This window comes from Panthera uncia (assembly GCF_023721935.1).
Source record: "Panthera uncia isolate 11264 chromosome C1 unlocalized genomic scaffold, Puncia_PCG_1.0 HiC_scaffold_3, whole genome shotgun sequence".
In the NCBI taxonomy this organism is placed as follows: Eukaryota; Metazoa; Chordata; class Mammalia; order Carnivora; family Felidae; genus Panthera; species Panthera uncia.
The window spans coordinates 102,384,453-102,409,279 of record NW_026057584.1 but is presented as its reverse complement, the minus strand read 5'-3'; the positions used below and the strand labels follow the sequence as shown (position 1 = coordinate 102,409,279).

Genomic DNA, 24,827 nt, shown 5'->3' with positions numbered 1-24,827 from the left:
CCCCCCACAATGCAGTTTTCACAGGGTGTGCTCGTGAGACAGGTCAGCTCAGAGGGCTGATTCAAGGGCACACAGAACAACCCTGTGCTCTTCCCAGTGCCGGGAGTGCTGTCACTCTTGGCCTGGAGGCTGTGGGATCTAGGCCAGCAGAGCTCTAGCACAGGCACAACCAAATGTTCTTCCTTTACATGAGGAGCAGGGCTGGATTCTGGAAGCTGTTTGAGGGGACCGAGGGGCCAGGAAGCAGTGGGGCAGGACCGGCACCTGGGCACTGCTTGGGCCTTCCAAAGCACTGGTTTTCTCTTGCTAACCTTGACCTTTCCCACCTAGCTGGGGGGCCTCAGCCAGCATGCTGCCCCTTCCCGGTGCCTCCCAGAATGGTACACAAAGACCAGTGCTAGGTGCATGGCAGGGGGTTAGCAGGCATTAACTCTCTACCCTTCCCTTCTCTGCAACAAGTCCTCTTGGGGTAGGGGGCAACTACTGACCTGGGCACCCAGAATCCAGGACAAGAGGCCCATCAGCCAACAAAGCTGTGGATGACTGTCCAGACGCCTCCTCTGGGAAGGCTCCCCAGATGTCCCCTCTGTACGGTGACACTTTACTGTGCCCTCACCTGACAGCTCCTCAAGATAGGGGTGACTGCATGCCAGCTATCAAAGGACATCATGCATGTAGTTCCTTTTTTAATCCCAGTAAAAAATTCACCAAGAAGGCACTTCATGCCCATTTTACAGATGAGAACACACCCAGGAAGGCAAGGTCTCTTGCCCAAGGTCACTCAGATTGCAGATAGTAGAACCACAAACAACCGAGGTGGGGCTGGGCCCACGCTTGTGCTGTGCCCATCCCCTCGGGAGAGAAACGGGTGCTCTTGATGACTGTGGTTTTTTGTGAGGAGGGCTCAGGTGGGTGCAGGATCAGAGAGGGGCAACACACGAGAGCAGGACAGCTTCCTCCCCACTCTGCGTCAGCTTCTTTTTCTGTCTTCGTTTCCACTCCATCACCATGCACAATCCAATCCAGCTCTCAGGAAGGAGCCAGAACCTTTCCCTCGCACTGTGTTGTGAATGACCGATAAGGATCCAGGGGCACAAAGGTTCCAAAAGATTGCCATTTTGACAGACCAAATAAAGCCAAGGGAATGAATCTCAAATGGCAGAATTCCAAACATTATTAATGCGTGTGGGGGAGCAGGGAGCTTCCGAAATCACATCAATACCGCCAACTTTCTAGGCAGGTCCTTCAGGGACCCGGGGTCTCTTGGTCCCGTCCCGGGGCCCAACTGAAGGTTCCATGCCTGCTGGGTGCTTACCAGCATTTGTGAGCTGACACCAGGACAGACGTCTGTTGATGAAATCTGACCCAGCACTTAAGGCTGACCCCCAGCCACAACTTCCCTTTCTTCTTCCATTTCTATGCCATTGGCCATGGGGGCCCAACCCAGGTCTCAGTGATGGCCTGTCCAGGCCTTGAATTCTGGCAACTGGGCAGAAACTCAAGGAGGTGGCCTTGCAGGCCGACATCAACTGGACTGTAAGTTGCTCAGCTTGGACACTGCTCTTAAGCATTGCCTTCTCCCCTGCAGTCCAACTCTGAGCTCACCTGAGCCTGATTCTACCATTTGTTCCTTTGTGCATTTGCTCACATCCCCGACAAAATGGACCTGGGCACTTGCTCTGTGCCCAGGACCTATAGGGAGCCAGGAACCCAAGTGGAAGAGGCAGACCCCTAAATTGGGTAAGCATCAGGCAATCTGATAAAGGCTCCAGCAGAGGAAAACATTATCTAACTCCGCACGTAAGCGTAAGGGAAGGCTTCTCAGAGGAGGTGACATTTGCGAGGGGTTCTGAAGGGTCAGTAGGAATTCGTGAGGAAGTGCATTACAAATAAAGGAAGCAGCACGTGCAAAGAAAGGCTAGAGTATAAGGATCTGTGTGAGCGAAGGCTACGCCTTGATGGAGGAACAGAGCACTTTGGGCTGGATCTGTACTGGACCCACTGGACCCACCTTGCTTTTTCTCCTGGGGGTGGGGGCCATGTGACCTGAGCTCAGCTGATCAGAGCATTCCACATTCCCATGTACGGTGATCGTTTCAGAGACGGGCAGAAGCTTAAGCTAGAAGTGGTGGCCGGAATCTTTGGGGATAAGGGTTCTCTGTCCACAAGCGTGGCTCTGCAGGTAGGGTGCAAGCACGGAACTGCCAGGGACCGTGAGGGGAGAGGCCAAACATGAAGACGATACACCGAGTGTCAGAGCTGGAAGATGTGGTACCAGGTTCTTGAACGGAGCTCCTGGTGCAGATCCAGCCTCGTCAGAAGTTAGTAGCGTTGGCCTTTTCAGTTATCTTCACCCTATGCGCTTGTTTGTTCGTTTAAGCCAGTTTGAGCTAAGTTTTTCTATCATAGGCAACAGCCAAGGCCAGCTTTGACTAACACTGCCTCTCCTGGCCCAGAGTGATCCTGGGCCCAGCATCCTGCAACGCAGATCAGAGCCCTAATTCCTCGGGCCTGTCCACCCTCCCGCCTGCAGGACTGAAGGACAGGGTGGTAGGTGTCCCGCCCAGGGCCGCTGAGGCTCACTCCTAGCTGTGTGGCTTGGAGCAGTTCAGGCACCTCTCTGAACCTGTGTGCTCATCTATAAACAGCGATCGCAATGGCGCTCTTACAAATACGTGGTGGGAAGCAGAGGGCAGGTGAGCATGGGGGGGGCTGACGTGTGGGCATGAGGCACAAACAGGGGACTCTGGGTAAGAGGAACAGCAACCGCCTCCCTGCCTCCACGTGCATGCGTGTGCGTGTATGTGGGTGTGTGGGCACCTGTTGGCGACGGGTGGCAGTGGCCTGCAGTGGGGCCCAGCCTCTGGGGGGGCCTATCCTATGGCAGTTGACTCCTGCCCTCCCAGTGTCGGCGCTGGTCAGGACGGCCGGCCTGGCTCCTCCTGGAAGCTGCAGGGAGGACCGGGACAGGGCGTCTCCTGAGCAGGGTCTCTCCTCCACCCTCTTCCCTTCCCCCTCTACCAGGAGGGGGCCTGGTGATGCCGCTGGACAAGGCTTCTGGGTCAGGTCCGAAGACCAGAGTGGTGGCCGGGCGCGAAGAGGAGTCAGAACGGGGAAAGGAAGCGGAGACCTAGCTGGACGGCTGCCGTCGTGGCCCTAACCTGCGGCTGCCGTGGGGAAGTCGCGGCAGACGGGGGGTCAGCCTTGGCGGAACACCGGCTGCACCCAACACATCCGGTAGCTCTGCAAGGCAGCTTGTATTACCTCCATTTTAAACAGAAGGCAACCAAGGGTCAAGGGGGGTTAACCAGACTTGCCCGAGGCTGCAGAGCTCTAAGTGGCCGAGCGGAGTGGAAACTAGGCCTTTCTGACTCTGCGAGGTCAGGCTTGGCGCGTTGCCCGGAGGTCCACCCAAAGGCAAGCTTCCGCCTCAGCCGTCCGCCCTCGACAAGTTCAGCTTGGTGTCTCTTTGCAGACATTGCCTCAGCTGGTCCTCGAGCCGACCCCAGCTGGGGTGGGGTGCAGGCTGAGGGGAGTGGCCCACACTTGCAGGTGGGACCTGGGCTTTCTGGGTCTGAATTATAGCCCTGCCGCTTACTGCGGACCTTGGCTGTGCCCTCTGCCCCGAGCCTCCACAACCTTGCCTGTAGGGAATGGGGCACTGGGGCCTGCCCGAGGGAGGCTGTGGCGTGGAATGAGCTCCGTAAGCGAAGTGTGCAGTGCATCCCCGCATGCCTCGGAGATGCCCACCCCGTGCTCACCACATGTTTTTACAGATTTAACAGATGAGCAAAGGGAAGACGCTCAGAGAACGGAGTGGACCCAGTGCCATCTTCCAACAAGTCCTGGGCCCCTCCCCATGTGCTGGCTCAAGAGTTTTGGAGGGAGAGAGAAGGCAAGGCCAAGGCGATGAGACCCCCACACAGCCACACACGGCTCACCACCAAAGTGGCTGGACCCGAGTCAGCATGCCTGCATGCTTGGGTATGGGCACCATCCCTGGGAGCTGGTAGGATGGGGATGTGCCCCCGAAGGGTGTATGGCTCCCATGGGGCTGCAGGGGTGAGTAGGACTCTGTTTGATGGCAGGGATAGGGAGGGCATCTGACCCACAGCACAGCCTGAGCCAGGGTGCAGGGGCAGGTACCAACGCGCTCCTTACTGCGGTGGGAGGAGGGGCAGAAGTGCAGGGATGGGGCACCCGTACCCCACCCACGGTGCTGTTTAGAGAAGCAGAACAATGCAGAGCTGAGGGATGCTGACTCACTCAGACTCAGCAGGAGCCACTGGGGCAAACTCTCTCATGTGGGGGCCAGGAGCCAGCAGGAAGGACCCTTGGCAACCCAGAGAGGCTCCTGATGGACCTTTCCCTGTGGCAGGTCAGTCGGGCCAGAAACAGGCAGGGATGGACGCTTTGTGTCCCATTTCACCGACAGTGCTACTGAGACCCAAAGCAGCAGTGGCACAGCTATGGTGAGGTCAGCGGCACAGCTGGACTGGAACCCCGGGACCCGGTGTTAGGGGTCACAGCCACAGCCCGCTCTAGGGGCCTTTGCTGAGGTTGAGGAAGGAGAGGTCTGGTCACTTGGGGCTGCAGGTCTACGAACCTCAGCTCTGGCCTGCTTCTCAGGGTGACCGAAAGCTGTGGTAGCAGCAGGAGAGATCCTGTGTGGTCACGCACCTGCCTCTTCTGTCCACCCTCCCTGTGCTTCCGCTCTGGTTCTGGGCCCGTGCCACACCTGCTACTCCAGTCGTGCCCTGCCTCTGTCCCCAGCTAACCTCCAACCTCTCCCTCCAAGGGTCCAGCTCAGGGCCCCCTCGTTCAAGAAGCCTCCTAGCTCCACATGGAGGTCAGGGCCCTCATGAGACACTCCTGTGGAGGACAGCTCCTTCCCCAGACCCAGGACAGCTCCTTCCCCAGACCCTGAGCACGTCCATCTTGGCCGAGCACTGGGCACCTGCAGTGAGCCCCTCAGGGCCTGTCCCCTGCCTTGGATGGGCAGCCAGGGAGCAAGCTCAGGTCCACTCCTGCTCACTTGCTTCCCCAGCACCCCCTCCCGTGCCCACCGGGGTTTGGACAGCATGCTTAACATGTGGCTGCTGCGTGAATGAATGAATGAATGAATGAAGCAGAGAGTGTGTCCAGTGAATGGCATAGGCATTGAGGCAGAAGGCCCGGATCCCAGCTCAGCTCACTCCTAGCTGTGTGGCTTGGAGCAGTTCAGGCACCTCTCTGAACCTGTGTGCTCATCTATAAACAGTGACCGCAATGGCACTCTTACAAATACGTGGTGGGAAGCAGAGGGCAGGTGAGCATGGGGGGCTGACCTTGTCTCTCAAAGATGCATCTATGTCCTTCCTCATCCCTTGCTAATATCACTGTATTGGCAACAAAAAAAGGCTTGGCAGGTGTGATTAAGGTAAGGGGACATTATGGATTATCAGGGGGGTCCTAAATGCCAGAGCAAGTTGTCCTTAGAATAGAGAGAGGCAGAGGGACGCAGAAGAGAAGGAGGCAGTGTAATCACGGGGGCACAGGCTGGAGGGATGCGGCCACAAGCCAAGGAACACTGGTGGCCTTGCAGAGGCTGGAGGAGGCAAGGATAAATCCTCCCCTAGAGCCTATGGAGGCAGCACGGCCCTGCCAACGCCTTGATTTCAGCCCAGTGATAATGACTTTGGACTCTTGATCTCCAAAACCGTGAGGGAATCCATTTCTGTTGTTTTAAGCCACTGAGTTTGCGGCAGCTTGCTGGGAGCCAAGACAGTATGTCTTGGCCCATGGGAGGTCCTGACATCACCGTCACTATTACTGTCACCTGCCTTCCGAGACTGTTCAGCCCTCAGAGAGCAGGGTCTATGTGTTATTTCCTGGAGTGGCCTGGCCCCCCATGGGCGCTCCGTTGGCAGCAAGCTGGGGAGGAAGGGGAAACTCCCCTCCACGCTGGGAGGGCATCTGAGCACGCTCACAGGGCTCCGCAGCGTGCCTTCCTGCCTGCCACCCGGATTACACGGTCACTGGCTCCCCATAGCTGAACTCGCCCTGCACGTAGCCCTGACATGCCAGCCCCTCCCACCCCGGAGACCGCTGGCTCGAATGTACTCATCCCGCCTTTGGGCTGAGAGGCTGCCACCCACCAGGATCACAGGGCCATGGGTGGAGTCAGAGGGCTCAGGGTAGGGAGGCTGTGACCCCTCTGCCGTTGCCGAGCCGCTCAGGGCCAGGCACCCACTTTCTGGGAAACACTAGGCAGCTGGCCTTGGGCCCACTGATCTGCTAGAAGGCCAACGAATACCCCAAAGCTGGTCTTCCTGCTCTGAGCCTCCTCGAGCCAGGGCTCCTTAGCACCAGGACTGGGTGAGGAGGGCAGGCATGTGTCAAGGCTCGCGGCCCTATGCCTGATAGCAGATAGATGGCCGATGGGCTCCTCTGGGTGGACTTCAATCTCTCCTGCAAGGGTTTTTGTTGTTTCTTGGTCTTCTGTTTGTTTGGTTCATTCGGGGTATGTGAGAGTGCACACTGGCAAGCTTGCTTCTGGTGCTTCCGTATAGGAATTTTAAAAGTTCCAGAAATCAGGTCCCATTCAGAATATATACCCAGGGGGTTTGCAAGGGTAAAGAGATGCAAACTGACATTCTTTGGGAAAGCCCTGGGGAACTGCCCCTCTCCAAATCAGAGCCCAGTTCATTTTCTGTGAAAATCTGCATGTTCTCCTGCACCTGGGCTGCCCTCTGCCCATGTGGGGAAGCTCTATAAATCAGCAGAAAGGATAACTGTAAACAGGGCCTGGGACCACAGCATCCAGCCATTCAGTGATTTGTTCATGGGTTCACGCGTTAGTCCCTCTGTCGGCCGATGTTTGCTGAGTGTGGGCCTCTGAGGGCACTGGGTGGGGAGCTGGGGGTACCGAGGAAGACTCGGCCAGCATCCCACACCGAGGAAACAAGAAACTTGCCTGACAAGTGCTGCACCAGGGGTGTCTGGTCAACTCTGACATTCCCAAGGTTCACCTTGAACCCATGCTTGCACAGATCTCAGCAGAGAAGTGTGAGTCCCTATGAGGCTATGTTGATGACCAGCCGTTAGGGCGATGAACCTGGGGATCCAGCCATGAGTTTGGGAAATTACAGCCCCCTAAGCCTGCAGTCTACTTCAGTGCCTTGACAGAATCACCACGCTGGGACCTCTGGGGTCGCAGAGGAGAGTGGATACTAACTGTAGCCTACCAACAGTATACAAAGTACTGGAACAGAAAGAGGGTGGGAGGGAAAGAATTTACTCATTCTGCTGGGGCCATCTGAGATGGCTTCCTGCAGGAGGTGGCACCTGAAACTGGGCCTCAATTCTTACAGAGAAACGGAAAGGAGGCAGTGAGTGGCGCAGACCTGGGGTTCTGAGGCAGGAGAATAACTGAACAAAGAGCAGGTCGTATCGGGAAATAGCTACCAGAGTCCCGGAGCTGAAAGTCAGACCACACAGCTGGGTGGGAGGAGAATGTGTGGGGAACCAGGAAGTGTGGTCGTTGGGAACCTGAGTTGGGTTCCCAAGTCAATCACCTGACTTGGGTTATAAAAGGAACTTCCCTTCATGCAGACACCTCATCATGGGATTGAAAAGAACAAGCACAAACTGAGAGAGGATATTTGCAACACTGATAACTAATTATGCAATGAGTGGCCTTACTATATACAATGCTTATTCACATCAATATGAAAAAAGGCACCTCCATACAGAAATGAGCAAAACAGCTCAACAGGCACTTCACAAGAAGGAAACGTTATTGGCCGATAAACAGACGAAAGGATGCTCAGCTTCACCAGTAATAAGGAAAATAGAAAATCCAAATCACAGGAGACACCAAAATTGTGGCAAAAAAATTAAATGTTGCTGACATTACCCTGCTAACAAGGATGTGGAGCAAGCCGAGCTCTCAAACCCTGTTGGAGGCGAAACCTCCCAGAAAAAGTCTGGCAACATCCAGCGTTAACACGTGAACACCCCATGACTCAGCGATTTCATTCCCAGACACACATTTATTCTAAAGAACAGCCAGCCATACGTGGGGCCCAGAGGATGGTACAGGCGCGTTCACCGCGATGATGTTTGAAGTTGCAAAAACAAAGACACGTCCTGGATGCCTGTCAATACAGACTGATTCAGAGTCATGAGAATTCACCACCCAAGAGCTCCATGCATTAACGGGTGAATCTCTGGAACATAATTTGACCCGTGAAAGTAGGTTCCCAGCGAATACACTTGCAATGATTCTGTTTACATCAAGCATGCAAAGCAAAACTAAACGATGTGTTGTTAGGGGAATCAGACATAGAGTGGAACCATCATGGATGCAAGGGGATGATAAATCTGAGTGGTGGAAGTGAGGGTGCCTGGGTCAGGGCAGCAGAGGGGCATATAAGGACCCTAAAGGTGCTGGCGTGTCCCCAGTCCCTCGCCTGGGCAGGGAACAACACGTATGATATTCCTACTCTTTGTATCTTTTTTTTTTTCCCATAGAGAGAGCTGGGCGCCGGAAGGGCAGAGGGAGAGAGAGAGACAGAAAGAGACAGAAAGAGAGAGAGAGAGAGAGAGAGAGAGAGAGAGAGAATCTTAAGCAGGCTCCATGCTCAGTGTGGAGCCCGACACAAGGCTCCCTCCCACGACCCTGGGATCATGACCTGAGCTGAAATCAAGAGTCAGACACTCGACCGACTGAACCACCCAGGCACCCCTACTCTTTTATATCTTAACCATGCTTTTGCTTGTCCTTTTGTATGTCTTCAATATTTAATAAGCGTAAATCTTAAAGAGGATGGTTGGCTTCTGGTTAGAAGTTGGCTGAGTGGACGGGGGCTCTGTGGTGGGGAGCTGAGAGACCGCAGGGCTGGTCGTGAACTTGTGTGGGCTGCTGGGAAGCCTCTGGGGGCCCGGTGGTTGTCTCCCTGTCACCCAGTGGGCTCATCTTGGCTGCTCCGTCTGTCTGCTGCCCAGGCTCCCTCCTGGCCCGCCCCAGCCCGTCCGACAGGCCTGCTCTGCGGCCGATGTACGTCTTCATACGCATGCGATCCATTCGACCCTCCACTCACCCCGTTCCCAGACCCGCACACTCCACCAGACCTAGCCAAGCCGCCGGCTTTCAGCTGTCACTCCCTACACAGAGCTGTAATAAAGAAATCACTGTTTTCAGCTGACAAAGAGCAGATTTCTTACTAAGTAAACACTGATGTTTTGGTAGGGAAATTAGGTTATAAAACTGCACCGACAAAGGAGGCCATACACATGGACTTGGTTAAGATCTAGCCACGCAGGCAACAGGGGTTAATTCGATTGCCCACCCTTTATCACATTCCCCCCCCCCCCCCCCCCCCCCCCCGCTCCCTTGGAACAGAAGGATAGGAAGGTTATCAGCTTTTTCAAACTTAAACACCAAAAAGATAAAAGACAAGAGGCAAGTATCAAGGAGACTTTTCGTAGCCAAGTGATGACTTAGACAGAGCTGGGGAGGGGGTGGCGGGAGAGGCCTTGGATTTGAGCCATGTGTGGGGGATGGGGGTGGGGCAGGAACACAGCTGGCTCCCGGGAAGAGGCCCGGATTAGGTCCTCTCCAGGTGACCTGTGCTGGTTAACCTCTGCGTATGTGAGGCCTTTGTCTGTAAGAACAGCCAGACTGAGCGCAGTCTGAGCGGAATCTTCCAGAACGTCACGGCTTTATGGGGACTGTCATACCACAGGGCAAATGCCAGGGAGCTAGAAGGGGAGCCGTGGGTGGAGGGCAAGAGGGTTTCATCACACTGCCCTAGGGGTCTAGGTTTAGGCCACGAGAAAAGTCCCTGATGGCGGGTGGCTTACATGCAGGGAACCTCCTCCACAGTGAGAATTCTTCAACTCTGGTCTGGCCTGCCAAAGTGGTGTGTGGAATTTCCTTTCCTGGATGCCTGTCAAACTAGATGGATAATTCCAAATAGTTTAGATAAAAAGTCTTCTTAGAGGTGGGTGTGCTGCCGATTTTTACCCAATTTTGAGTCCATTAGTGTGTGCATTGAAAAGGCCACCTCTTTCATACTGGGATCTGTGTCTGCCTGGGAGTGGAGGCCCTCATTGGTACAGGGGCAACCCCAAGAAGGCCCTGGAGCCCCATGGCAGGCTGGGGCTAGGGCTGAGCTGGGGACAGACAGGCTGCCCATGCCTTCCTTCCGGTAAATGCTTTCCATTCCTGGTTTCTTGGTGTTCTGGGCTCCCACCCCCTTTCTAGTACATGACTCTGTAACTGCCCCATTTCTCCTCCTTCCCCTCCAAGACCATGAGATGCATATGGGCAGCAAGAGTGGGTCTCCTTGGGCCTGTATCCCCAACACCTGGCACAAGGCTGGCACATCCTAGCCTTGGGTGGGTGACGTCAGATGAATGAGCGCTCAGACCTTCCCGCCCCCCGAGTTAGGCAACAGCTAAACTCTACTTGCTTGGGCAGGGCAGGTCAAGTTCACATCTCAGAAATGCAGCTCCCGGCAGGAGAGAATGGGAGAAAAGGCTCCCACCGTGCCCAGTGTACCTCTTCTTCTCCATGGGCACCAGGACAAGTAAGTGACACAGCAATGCTGGCCACAGTGCTGGACGCTCAGAGAGCAGTGGGACTCAGGGGCAGGGCACTGCTCACGAGTCCCCCCAACTGTGGTTGACCAAGGCCAGCAGGAGTGACCTCCAGGAAAGCCAGCAGCAATGAGATAGGCTGAATGAATGCATTCTGGGCACTGGCATCAGCTTCCACCCAGAGTGGGCAACCCGACCATGTGCCCTGGGAGAGGATCCCACCTCAAAGGCCAATCTATCCCACAAACTGAAATTTTACTCCTAGTGGGGCACCCGGGTGGCTCAATCAGTTAAGTGTCCGACTTCGGCTCAGGTGGTGATCTCACAATTTGTGGTTTCGAGCCCTGAGTAGGGCTCTATGCTGACAGCTCAGAGCCTGGAGCTTGGAGGCTGCTTCAGATTCTGTGTCTCCCTCTCTCTCTGCCTCTTCCCTGTGAGCGCGTGCTCTCCCTCTCAAAAAAAAAAAAAAAAAAAAAAAAAATTAAAAAAATTTTTTATTCCTACTGATTAATTCCTTTGGGTTGACTATTGTTCTGTTCCCATCTTTGCCAGCAGGGATAACCCACCGTAGCCCTAAGACCTGCAACGAGATGTTACTTCCTCTCCAAGGACAATCCTGGCATAGAGAAAGGCTCAGGATGGAGAGTCAGATCTCACATACCAGCTGAATGATCTTGGGGAGCTCTTACATTCTGGGATCTGTTTTTCTGCTCCACAAAATGGGGAGACTATCACTCACCTTACAAGGTGTTGGGGGTACTGGATATGACAACATCTGCCCAGCACCCAGTAGAATACCTGGGATGAAATGTGGCTTTACTTCCGGCATCAGCACGAGGGTGAAAAGGGCAAATCATTGTCCGGAGCTCACGATGTACCAGGGGCTGTTCTATGTGCTTTACGTACACCCACCCACCTAATCCTCAAGCCCACCCCATGGGATGCTGTTGTATCCCCATTTTATTTATTTATTTATTTATTTATTTACTTATTTATTTATTTATCGAGACGGAGTGAGCATGGGGGAGGGGCAGAGACAGAAGGAGACAGAAACTGAAGCAAGCTCTAGGCTGTTAGCACAGGGCCCAACGTGGGGCTCTCACGAGCTGTGAGATCATGACCTAAGCCGAAGTCGGAGGCTTAACAGACTGAGCCATCCAGGGGTCCCTGGATCCCCACTTTAGAGATGGGGAAACCAAGGCTCACAGAGTTAAACAGCCAGACCAAAGACATAAAGGGTATAAGTGGCATAGGCAGGATTTGAACCCTGGCCCCACCCATCCTGCGCAAATCCTGGGGGTGTAGGGTGTGCAATGCTCAAGAGGATGGTGGCCCAGTGGGACAGGAGAACCAGAAAGACCACCTCTCAACCCTGCAGGACTTTCCCACCAGGAAGCCCTTCCCTATGCCTGCTTTGCATATGCCCTCCCCCAGTGCAGACCCGCCTCCTTTCTGCACATCAAGATGCCTTTCACTCCCGGGCCCCTCCTGCCCTGGGCTGACCGCACAGGCTCTCTCCAAAGCCCAGAGCCAGGCAGCTCCTCTTCTTCGAGGGGCCAGCGTTCAGCAAAGATCAAAGAGCAGGCTGGCTTATCAGACACGCTCCTCATTAAACTTTTACAGGCCAGATTCCATTATAAATGAGCTGTCTGTCCCACACCGAAGAGCCCGTTCCTGGAGCTGGGAATCTGAAGCTCTCAGAGCCGGGAGAGTCTTTAGCAGAAAGGTCCATGCAGAGAGGGGGCCTCTAGGGTCAAACTGCCCGGGTTCCAGTCCTAGCTTTGCTACTTACTAGGAGGATGTCACTAGAGAAAGTGGTCAACCTCACTGTGCCTCAGTTTCTCCACTTAGCAAGCAAATGTGACAATGTTGCTTTCCTTGTAGCGAGCAGGTGACAGTTAAATCCAGAGGGCTGGACCCTGCACCTCAGTCAGCCTGCCCCCAGTGACCTGCTGCTCAGAGGGGTCTCTAAGGGTCACTCACATCACCTTGAGCCAAGGCTCCACACTTATTAGCCACTCGGCCCTCAGATAGCCATGAGGGGAGGCCAGCTCCACAGTTGTCTGGGCTCTGCGTCTACCTGCCATCCCATTGCTCTGAGGAGGAAGTGGTTGGTTACAGCGGGTTTTAAGGAGCGCTCCCTAGAGATAAAAGGACAACTTGGACCCCAGTGAAGAGGAGGACGAGGCCTCTGGTGGGCAACTGTGGACGCACCCAGCATCTCAGCCCGGAAGCCAGGCAGATATGCCCTCCCAAAGTCTCTTCCTTGCTTCCACGAATCTCTGAAAAGAAGTGCGCACATTTGCTGAGGGAAGAGAACGTTCCTTGCGAAACACAAAGCCAGTCCTCTGTGAACCGTGAACCTGGTGAACCGTGAACCAACCAGAAAATATTACTGCCTCGAGGCGGGCTGAGGACAGGGCTGTCAGGGGCCCCAAACAAAGCAGGTGTGTATGTTTATTAATCTCACGACGAGCTGGTGCAGTCTTTATGGAACACTGACCTTGGAAAAAGCCATCTTCAAATCCCTCCAGAATAGAAAGTTCAGGAGCTCGGCCAGCAACAGCAAAGCAACTACGTTGTGAAGTACACCAACAGAGGGGCTTAAACATCCCCATTAATATGCAGGCACCAGGACGAGGTGGGTTCAGACATCCTTAACAGCTCTCTCAGGGTGTCTCTGGATAATTTGCACGTGTGACAAAGTGTGCAGATGATGGTGGAAGGCACAGGCCCTTGCACCCACTAGCTGGCGTTTCCTCTTTTCTCAAACTACCTGGGCCCTCATGCTGACTTCACATGAATTGATAGCTAAAGCCCCAGAGCCATCTGTCCCTAGCAAGACCGCCCCCCTCCTCTCTCCTTGTCTATACGGGTGGCCTTGGGCCGTGACCGCTGGAACCCTGCTCACCAACTACAGCTCAGGATCAAGTGGCCCTGATGGCAGTGACTAGTGGTGGTCAGCTCTAGAACCTAGGCCGGTGCTGCAGGTTCAGCCATCACCACGGATGTCAAAGGTCAGGTATGGAATCAGGCACGAGGAGAGAGAAAGGGACCGTCCTTCTCATGGTTGGAAAGATGTAGCTGCCCTCGTTCCAGAAGCTCACCCCCTTCTGCAAGCCGAGAACGTGCACAGATTTAGGTCAACTTATGGGGACTGCATCTGTGAATGGGTGATAAAAAGGAACTGGGGGATTTTTAACACCTCGTACTTTGGACCCGTTATCACTGAGAGGGAAAGGCCTACAGCCTGCTGATTCTAGGACTCTGGAAAGCCAACACACAGCCCTGGGCCTGTTTTCTTGGGTATAAAATAAGCAGAGTGGCTCGCGGCGGTCCCCAAGTGCTGGCCTGTGGGTGTCTGTAAACAGATTCCCGGTCCCCATTTTAGCCCAAAAGAACCAGAACTTCTAGGCTTGGGCCTAAGAATGTGCATCTTTAAGACAGACCCGAGTTCAGATTCGCAGCCAGGTTTGAGAACTGCGGGATGAGATGGTCTCTGCGTACCCTCCTGGGCTGGAAGCAGCTGGAATCGGTCCTCTCTGACGCCCCATGGCTGGGCTGGGATGAGAAGGACCCCGTAAGCCACACGGGGAGTGGAAGGTTGACCCCTTCCACGACAGGGCACGGGTTGATCCTGGCCTACTGATTCCCACATTCCTGCTTGCGTGACTGCTTCCACGGGGCAAATGGGGAGCTCCAGCTGGGGGCCCTGCATGCCATGCCTCAGCCTCTGTCCCCACTATACCTAGCAAGCCTGTTTCCAAGGGCAAGGGCCAGGAGGGGATCCAAAGAGCCCCCCCCCCCCGTTTCCCACCAGCAGTCACAAGGCTATGGAAAGTCTACAGGCAATGTTTGCCCCCACTGATTGGCCGGCCTTTTCTTCTTGCTCTCGAGAATGGACTCTCAGGCACTCAGGATCATATTCCCAAGGGGAAGTCAGAGGGAGGTCACAAGAGAACCCCACCTGACCAGCAGAAACAACCCCCCTGCCCATTTATCTCCGCACCACTTGTGGTTTATACAGATAAGACATGTTGCCCCAAGGGGCACCTGGGTGGCTCAGTCCGTTAAGCTTTCAACTTAGGCTCAAGTCCTGATCTCACAGTTTGTGAATTCGAGCCCTGCTTTGGGCTCTGTGCTGACAGCTCAGAGCCTGGAGCCTGCTTCAGATGCTGTGTCTCCCTCTCTCTTTGCCCCTCCCCCACTCATGCTCTCTCTCTGTCTCAAGAGTAAATAAACATAAAAAGAAGAAAAGAAAAGAAATGCTGCCCACAGAGTCCACTGACAGTGCCAGGTACTCTTCTAGAACCACTTGAGCATTAGGGAGCTGTGCAAGTCCTGCTGTGGGTTTGCACCTCCAGGGGACAGGGAACGTTGGCTGTGTCAGGGTGGGGGGCAGGCATCGAGGAGGAGGCCATCCAGCTGGGCTGTGCGGGCTGGGTTTCCACACACTGAACCCTATACCCCACTCTCCCCTCTGTAGCCGCCTGTTGGAGTGGAGGACAGTCAGCCTGGACCCTGCTCCTCATCTGCCTGGGACACGATGACAGGCTCTGGGAGGTCCCTTTGCCGGGTTCCCCCACTTCTCCTCTCCATCCCCTAGCTGCTCCTACAGGCACCCTGGAAATAAATCTGACCCTTCCCTCTCACTCCTGGTTGCCAAGGGGATAAAGTCCAAAGACTTTCAACTGGGAGAAAAAAAGGCCCCACGCCTCCCCATCCCCAGTGGTACTTCTTCAGTCCTATTTTTCACCTTCTTATGTCATGGCCACCAGACAGAATCCTCTTTGAAGGTCATGTCATGGCCTACCTCCGCCACAAGGTCCCTCGGCCTGCAATGACACCCCCCGCCCTCCAATAAGCAAACGGACATAACAACTGTGAGAATATTCACCGTTAACATCCACTGAATGCCTGTTTCACTTATATGACCCCATTTCATTCTCAAAACAACTCCTCAGGTGGGGCAAGTGCTATTATTATGGCCTATTACAGAAGGAGAAACTCAGGTTAATCCATTCGGATCAGTCGGCTGAGTTCAGCGCTGGGGTTCAAGGCCAGGTGGGCTGCCAGGGCCGGTGGCAGAGCACTTCCCTGGTCTAGCGGGAGGACGTTCGGCGCACGCGCGGTGCAGCACTGTCCCCGGGGCGCGTGCGCCCGAGGCGCCCAATCACCGGACTGTGGGGCCCAAGGACAGCCAATGGGCAGCGGCCCCGGCGTGGAGCCGTAGGCGGAGGCCCCCACCCAGCAGACAAGAGACGACACCGCACCTCATTTGCTGCGCAGCGTTTGTGTAATTAGACACATTTAGCGCCGCAGAGGCGGCGTGGGCTACCGCAGGGGCTTGATGGATCGGGCGCTCCCCCAGGCTCCAACCGCATTAATCACAGAAGCCAGAGCCACTGGGGCCATTTTTTTCGTGTAGGCTTCGTCCTGTTTCCCACCTGAGGCACCGGTGGGGGAGAGGGAAGGGGTGGACTTCCCAGGGCCCCAGGCCAGCCCTAAAGTACTGGCCAGTGTCCCCGTGTGGCCGGGTGGGGACCGACCGTCCCGAGGATTATGTGGAGCCCTCGAAAGCGCATCCTGGCAGGGCACGGGGCTTTGGGAACACAGCGCTTCTGCCCGTCACTGGGGTGGTAACCAGGAGAGCCCCTCCCTAGCTGGGGAAGGGGGACAGCATGCCCACCTCGCAGGGCCGACTGGCAAGAAGTCGATGCGCCCCTCTGAAGCTCACCAGCTGCATCTCACAGGGCAGTGGGGAAGGTGAAACCGATATAGCATACCTGACTCCCTCCCTGGCAGACCCTGGCCTCCCGGAGGCCCTGCACACACGGCTGACGCCTTTTGTTATATTCTCCTGGGTGATGCCATCCTGGCCACGGGGGTTTGAGGATCCAAATAAGCCCAAGAGACATTCAGGCCCTAATCCCTGGCATCTGTGACTGTGACCTTCTAGGGGAAAAAAGGACTTTGCAGATGTTATAGAATTAAGGATCTTGAGACAGGAAGATTATCTTGGATTACCTGGGGCGGGGGTGGGGGGGACCCTAAAAGCCCTCACTGGCATCTTTATAAGAGAGGCAGAGAGAGAAGAGTATTATAGAAGAGGAAGAGAATGTGAGGACAGAAGCAGGGGAGAAAAGGCAATGTGACAAGAGGCAAGGGTTACCGGCTAAGGATCACGGGGAGCCTTCAGAAACTATGAAAGTCAAGAAGCTAGATTCTCCTTTGGAGTCTCCAGAAGGAACCAGCCCTACCAATACCTTGATTTATTTTAGACTTCTGGCCTCCAGAACTATCTGAGAATAAGTTAGTATCGTGTTGTGCCACTGGGTAAACTGTTATAGCAGCAACAGGAGACTAATTCACTGTCCCTCAGGTATCAAGTCTGGTGAAAGAGTCATCTGGGCCAGTGAGTGACAAGGCCATTTCCACAGGCCCACTGACCTGGCCAGACCTCCCCAGCTGCCTGCCACTAAGGCCTCCTGCTTCTACCGGTGTTCTGCCCATGCCGCGCCCTTCACTGGCTGGGAAGGAAGCAGGCCCAGAGAGGGGACATGACTTGTGTCCAACCCAAGGCTGGTGAATGACAAAGCCTGGAGAAGACTCAGGGACCATCTCTTAGATCTCCATCAGCCCCAGGGGGACAGCACTGAGGGCTCCCGTCAGGGCTCCCTCATTCAGTGACGGGAGGCCCATAGAAGCATCGCTTGGGGGCATGTTAAACCCAAACATGAGCCCAACCCCAGTCTCTGACTCAGCAGTCTGGCCTAGGGCCTGAGAATCCGTATTCCTAACAGAGGATGCTGATGCTGCGGGTCCAGAGGTTTGGGGAACCACTGACTGAGGGGGTGGTGCCCTAACAAAGGGCTCTATGTGCTTTCAAGAAGGAATCAGCTGGGCCTGTCCAGGAGACCAGTGCTTATCTATGTGCCCCCAGGAGAGAGCCCAGCGTGCAGCTGAGGGCCTGGGGTCAGGAGGTGGTAATTAGATTTCTAACTCTCCCACTCCCTAAGCGGGTGACCCTGGTGATTAGTTATTTAACCTCTCTGTGCTGCCTCAGTTTCTTCTGTAAAATGGGATGGTATGAAATGCCTGTCTTACAGGGCTGTTGAGAGGATTAAGAGAGATGAGAACATGAAATATTTATAACAGAGCCTGTTTAGTAGGTCGGAATTATTATGAGAAATGCCAGTCGTCAATGGTGGGGTCTTATTATAGCTCTGCTGTGGTCGCCAGGTTTGTGCGGACATGTGAGCCAAGATAGTCACCTCACGGTGCTGCAATCCTGCGTGGGCTGTGCCTCCAAGGAGCCACCGGCACCACCCATGTCTCTGACCAGCACCGGGTCCCTTGCAGGGGACACTTCCCTGTGGGTCTGCTTTCCGAGGATCTGTGTCACTGAACGAGCCCCAGTATTTCTCAAGAGCAGAAAGTCAGCAACTCCAATCCCCTCCCAAATAGGGACTCAGCTTCCTTGATTCTCCTTCTCAGATGCTATCGACTGAGCAATTTTCGGGTGATTCACTAGCTCCAAATGTGTGCATCCCCCATAAGCTAGCCGCCAGAGCTGTAGTCTCAGCCCCTGCGGCTGGAGGGGCTGGGAGGTGGGCAGAGGGCTGCAAGGGCCCCATCACCTACCAGCTGGACCAGCAGCAGGCCCTAGTCAAGTGAGAACCGGCGACACGCGCTGCCACGAAATGAGAAATTTCCAGTATTTGAAAGACCTGGGAGACGACTCTAGGGGACTCCCAAAGTCCAAATCTGTGGTCGCTGCAACCACACAAAAATAATGACCACAACAGAATATACCTCAGAGTAACACGACTATCCAGGCATTTATTTGGTGTAAGTAAATAGCCAAAGAAAGAAAGACACAGGGGAGAAGGGACTATTTCTTACAGGAGAATTCCAGGTGATAAACGTGGAAGGAATGATGGAAATAGAAAATCACCATTTGGCAAACACTAGTAATTAGTTTTTGTTGAGAACTGTCCATGGATGTTAAAGTTAGTGGGTGAAGATATGATGAGACACAGGATATTTACATATTATCCAAGCATCACCCGCCCAAGATACTTATTACTTACAAAAGGACCAGCTTTAAAGTAGAGAAACCCAGCAGACCTCACGTTAACTAAGTGATCTCCAGTGATGAGAAAAATTAACATCTCCCGTGATGAGAAGTATTGCCATCATGTGCATGGCATGATGTACTAGGAAGGAGCACCGAACCACTTTTAAGGTATTATACCCCAAAATGCTTATTCTGGATTTTTTTTTAAGTTTATTTATTCATTTTTGAGAGAGACAAAGAAAGCATGAGCTCAGGAGGGGCAGAGAGAGAGGGGGAGAGAGAGAATCCCAAGCAGGCTCTACAATGTCAGCACAAAGCCTGATGCCCGGCTCGAACTCACGGAACCATGAGATCATGACCTGAGCTAAAACCAAGAGTCGGATGCTTAACCGACTGAGCCACCCAAGTGCCCCTATTCTGAATTTAATCATGAGGCAACTTTCACGCAAGTGTCCCAAATTGAGGACATCTGCGCATTTTGTACTGGCCTGTCCTCTTCGAGAGGGTCAAGGTCATGAAAGACAAGAGAAACTAAGCCACTATCTCAGATTGAAGGAGGTTTGACTGCTAAATGCAAAGGCTGGATCCTGAACAGGAAAAAAAAAAAGAAATTAGTAGGGAAACTGAGGAAATGTGGGTAAGATTTACAAGTTAGTCAATGACACTGTATCAGTCTTTTTGGTCACGTAAGATGTGAACAGTGGAGGGGATAATGGAAATCTTTGTACTATTTTTGCAACTGTTTTCACATGTTTGAAATTATTTCAAAGTAAAAGATACGTTAAAGAAAAGAAAAGTCCCAGATTGGCTCTGCCTTGGGGAGGCAACAATGGGTGCCCAGAAACAGGAGCCGCCTGAGGGCTGGGACCTTCTTAGTCTCCAGCCTCCTGATCAGGTACAGTGCTTGCTTTGAAGGTGGGGCGGGCTCAGCAAGAGTTCACTGACTTCACTCAGACAGGAGCTGGGAGAGGCAGGAAGTAGGGTTTGTCTTCAGTGGGTGGGTGGGTGGGTGGGGAGTGCTCTCACTCAGCAAACATTGATCAAGCACCTGTTACGTATAGGCCACTGGCAATAGGGCAATGAGACGGAAGCTCAGAGCCTGCTGGGGGCGGGGGTAGGTGTGAAAACAGATGATCCTGTGGGAAGGGCCCCCACTCGGTGTGGGGGATCCCAGAGCCCCAGGAGGAGGGCGCATTCCGGGCATGGGCTGTGTGTCCTAGGACTGTGAACAGCGACTTGGCATGGACGGGTGAGGTATCTGGGTCTAGAGGGGCCCCGGGGCCGGTTGGCCCTTTGCAATAGGCTCCCTCCAACACAGGTGTGAGGAGCAGCAGAGATGTGGGGGTAGGGAGAAGGTTCCAGCCTCTCCTCTGAAAGCAGAATGGATGCGGCAGCACCAGGCTGAGTCTTTGAGTCGCAAAGACCAAGAAAACTTGGTGGCTTCGAAGACTCAGGTAGGAATAAAGAGGGGCAGGATTAGGTTTCGCGAGACAGCACTGGGTGAGGCCCCTTCTACCGGGGATCTCAGAGCAGGGAGAGGGAACAGGCCCCAAAATATAACATGGAGCTTGTCCTTATCATCAGGGTGACTCTATAATATTCTAAACTGAGACGTGTAAAAAAGGGTGCTATGAAGTATTATCCTATGACAACATATAACTAAGGTCCCGGTACTTATGAAGGACCTCTGGCCTGGAGGGGGTTCCCACTGCGCGGGTGCACACAGAGCCTCAAGGTGCTATGGGTACACCGGGACAGCCTGCAGCCTTGGAGGTGGTGACATGTGAGCCAAGCAGGGCTTCCTTCTCAGGGACCCAGAGGGATCCCACCAACACATGTGCACAGGGTCCCGGCTCATCGCCCTCCTGGGTGGCAGAGGTGACCATCAGCTCAGGACAGTGCAGATCAGGAAATCCAGAAAGACAGACGGAGGCATGACAGGTGGCTGAGGCTGCTGGCCTCCGGGGTGACAGGTGACAACATGCTGGGGTGGAGGGTGGAGGGCAGAACTTACCCGTGCACGCCGTGGACAGAGTGGGGCTCATAATGGTACCTTCCCTCCTGGTGTCTCATGTCAATCGGTAAGGGAGCATGAAACGGTGGCAAAAGGTGTTGTGGCACTGTGGAGTGGGAGAGAGAAACAGGCCTTCAAAAACTTTTCCCCTCCCTCAAACAGCAATTTTCAAAGGGCTTTAAAGCTCAATGAATTTCAGAGCAAGAGTAGCCAGGACAGGGGGCTCCGCGGTGCCCTGGCTATCACACACCCACGGAGGGGGATGAATAAATAATCAAAGTCAGCCCGAGAATCCTACATCTTTCACATAAAAGATCCCCAACCGCGCTCTTGACAAAGACAAGCAGCTAAGCGCTCTTTGAACTCGGGGAGATTAAGGCTCAGCCACAAATCAGGGCTGACAGAGCCGACGGGCTGCTGCCCATCTCGGCCTCGGCTGCGTGTGGCTCCGGCAGCCCCGGGTGACGGCATCCGGATGCTGCAGTCACCCTGGCTGGAAATGTTTACCTAGAACCATCTGTGAAGCCGGGGCCCCGCTCCCGGCTGCGGCCAGGCTCAGGAAGGCGCAATCCCACCGAGCCGCCTCCCCCGTCCTGCTGGCGGCAAAGAGTAGACACCTACGTGGGCCTGTTAATTCTCCAGCTCTTCGTATTAATTACTGACCCCAAGTGAGCTGGTGGGTGCCTCCAAGACGCAAACACCAACACGTGAACATCGCTTCCAGGGTTGTGTCTGCACTTGGCCTGCCCTCAACAAATCATCATGATAATTGTAGGATGCTCTTTGCTTACTTAAAAAAAAAAAAAAAAATTCCTGGGTACCCTGGAGGCAAACATAATTATAGGCTTTAGGAAAACAAGCCTCTTTAAAAAGTAGGTAGACCGGGAAAAGGGCTAAGAAGGGGAGATTTCTCAGTCAGTTCTTAGGCTGAAGGCCATGGGCTAGTGAGAGTGTTGAGTCTGGATCGCCGAATCTATGCAAGAAATGGGGACGGGTTTGTTTTATACGCGTACAAGCCAGATGACTGCCCAGCCCACGGTAATGAATATATATGCATAACTCTGCTAACAGTTTCTGTGCAAATGCATTCTGGTACTGTACTATAAGCACTATGAGTTCTCTTTTCGTGGTGGTCAAGCATATGTAACATAATATTTACCCTTTGACCCATTTTTACGTGTCCAGCTCAGTGGCATTCATACATTCAAATTGCTGGACGCCCACCATCCATTTCCAGAACATTTCCATCTTCCCCAGCGGAGACCCTGTTCCCATTAAAGACTAACTCACCATTCTCCCTCCCCGCCAGCCCCTGGCAGCCATCTTCTCCTTCCCGTCTCTATGATCTGACTACTCCACATGCCTCATAGGAGTAGAAGGAATCCTACAGCATGTGTCCTTTTCTGTCTGGCTTAGGTCATTTAGTATAATGTCCTCAAGGTTCCTCTGGTGTAGCAGGTGTCAGGATTTCCTTTTTCAGGGCTGAATGCTATTCCATCGCATGGATGTACCCCATGTGGTTGTCATTCATTTGTTGATGGATGTTGGGTTGAACACCATGAATTCTTTTCTTTAAGATTTTCTTTTAATTTTTAAGTAATCTCTACACCCAGTGTTGGGGCTGGAACTCACAACCGTGAGATCAAGAGTTGTGTGCTCTACCGCCTAAGCCAGCCAGGCACCCCACGAACACCATGAATTCCTAAAAGAAAACTTCTCTCCTGAAATTTTAACCTGAATTTTTACATAATCAAATTTATCCTCATCATCCCCCAATCCTGACACCTTTCATGGGGACTGGGAACAAAGAAAGCAAATCTTCTCACCCTGATTAAATCAATTTGCCAAACACAGACTCCACAAATCTTGGCCTCAGAGGGGACATGGCCATCAGACAGGACACCAGACGTGGGGTCCCATCCCTCTGGGTCGGGCCCTCACTTCCGGGGCTGGAGATTGCTGGAGCGACCATGCTGTTCCCTTAGGCCAGTCCACGTCCCCTGAGAGGTGAGGCTGGACCCCGGGTGTGACTCTGGTGGCAGTAACAGGATGCCAGAGCCCCTGGGAGTCAGAGATCCAGAGCGCAAACCAGGTGCTCACCAGCTGTGTGATATCAAGCGAGCTTCTCTCCTTCTCTGAGTCACCATTTGTTCATCTGAGAATGGGTAACAGTAACCTCCTTTATGGTTGCTATGAACATAAAAGGTTCCTGCAGGGGCAGTGCTTAGCCCTGTGCCTGTGCATACAGGAAACACTCCATAAATGATACTACTGCCGATGACAATTCTCACTAACATTTGGAGCCCCACAGTCCCTGATCCACTATGAACACACTATTTTACTAGCTGTGCAGCGTCGGACAGGTTGCTCAGAGCTCCCCGCAAACCTGGGGAGGGCGGAGGGGTCAGTGCCGGCCTGCTTACAGACTGGGAGATCAGACGGCCTTCCCTGAACCCCCAGGGACCCGGAACACGGAAGCCGTGTTCGCTTCCCCGGATGTTCAGGAAAGGGCCTTTTGCTTTTTGTAAGTTTCTTTATTTTAAATGTGGCCAGGCAGACCAGAGTATAGTATTGGTAATAAAATAAAAGTACTTTGCTCCTGTGTGTTTCTGAATGTTTCCCTGCATACCCAAAAGCCCCCTGAGGCAGCCAGGATAGGCTGCTATGCCCATTTCACAGATGTGGAAATGGGAGGCAAGGGGTCACTTCCGCTCAAAGTCACAAGGATAGTAAACAACAGAACCCGGAAAAGAATCCAAGGCAGCTGGACAGCTGGTCGAGGGCTTTTCCCTCTGCTCAGACACAATGAATGGCCAGAGGCAGTTGCTGGGTGGGAGGGTGATCCCGGGGCTTCTCCTGGTCCCACCTTGAGTACATATTATATTTAACAAATGCTCATGCAGCACTGGGCCCTGCTCTCAGTACTTTGCAGATACCAATTCCTGGTCTTCACTGTACCCCAGGCTGTATTTACCCCAGAATCTCCAGTCTTCCCACCGGCCACCTCCTCCACCCCCACCCTGCAAAACCCGGGTGTGCTCCTTTCCTCCCTCATCCTGCCACCTGCAGAAGCAGAAGGCGGTCCCCTAATGCTCTCAGAGCCCAGACCTTCCCCTCCACCTCACCATCTAGGAGTGTTCTGCTCAGGGTTAATGCAACTTCACCCGGGTCTAAAGAGCTATAAAATCTGCAGAAATGAAGTGCTCATAGTAGTTTACCAGGTGAACATGAAATGGAGGTGGGGCCAAGGCTGAAGCCAGCTGCTGTGTGTGTGTGTGTGTGTGTGTGTGTGTGTGTGTGATGGGAAGGAGGACCCTGGGGCTTCTGGGAAGAGACATAAGACACAGAGCTCTGCTGCAGCTGGGGCTGCTCTCTTTCTGCCCGATCACTGGGGTGCAGGCTGTGGAGGTTTACGGCGGGACGTGGCTTTCTCTTAAATCGGGACTGCAGGCCAGGCCATGGGACATTGGGGAAATCGTGTCTCTTCTCTGGGCATTACGGTTCCCATTTGTACAGTAGGAATTAGATGGGTTAAGTTCCTTCCTACCAGGACAATCCTGCTGTTTGTGAACCCAGAGTAAGAGCCATGCTTGTCCCAACCAGTGACACATTGAGGCTTGAGGAGGGATCCCTGAGCAGGACACAGAAGGAGCTCGGGGTACAGACACTGCTTCATTGCTGTGGCCCTATCCATACAACTCACTATTAGGGACCAGTAACCCTTCGAGAGGCACTCAGCCCACCAGCCCCGGGTCCAGTCACCTGAGCCCACGGGTAGGACCACTGCCCCAGCCAGCTGTCTCTGGGGCCAGCTGTGCACACGAGGCAACCCACGGGATGAAGGCTGATCCAGCCCATCTGAGGTCTCAGGACCCTTTCAGACCGGCATGGACTGTCCCCATTCGCCCCTCATTCAGAAGTGAAGGCTTTGCTCAGAGCCCCTCACCCGGGCTGCAGGAGAAATTCCATTCTGGACTCGGGAGAAATCACTCGGGCCAGAGGCCGTGAGCAGCACCCAAGGAACACGAAGACACACGCAGAGAGTGAGAGCTGCCTCCGAGGGACATACTGAACGAGATCCTTCCACATTGTTTTCATTGTGGGCACTTTTTTTAACTTAAAAAAAAAAAAACCAAACTAAACCATGTC

At 53.8% G+C, this 24,827-nt stretch overlaps 1 protein-coding gene across 1 annotated transcript in view; it reads right to left on the bottom strand.

The window, feature by feature from the left end:
• Positions 1-24,827, bottom strand: part of GLI2 (GLI family zinc finger 2) — a 255,689-nt gene that overhangs the window by 42,776 nt on the left and 188,086 nt on the right. Inside the window, exon 3 of the mRNA XM_049616226.1 lies at positions 20,679-20,784. Within this exon, the coding sequence (XP_049472183.1) occupies positions 20,679-20,784 (106 nt within the window). The remainder of the gene's footprint in view (positions 1-20,678; positions 20,785-24,827) is intronic.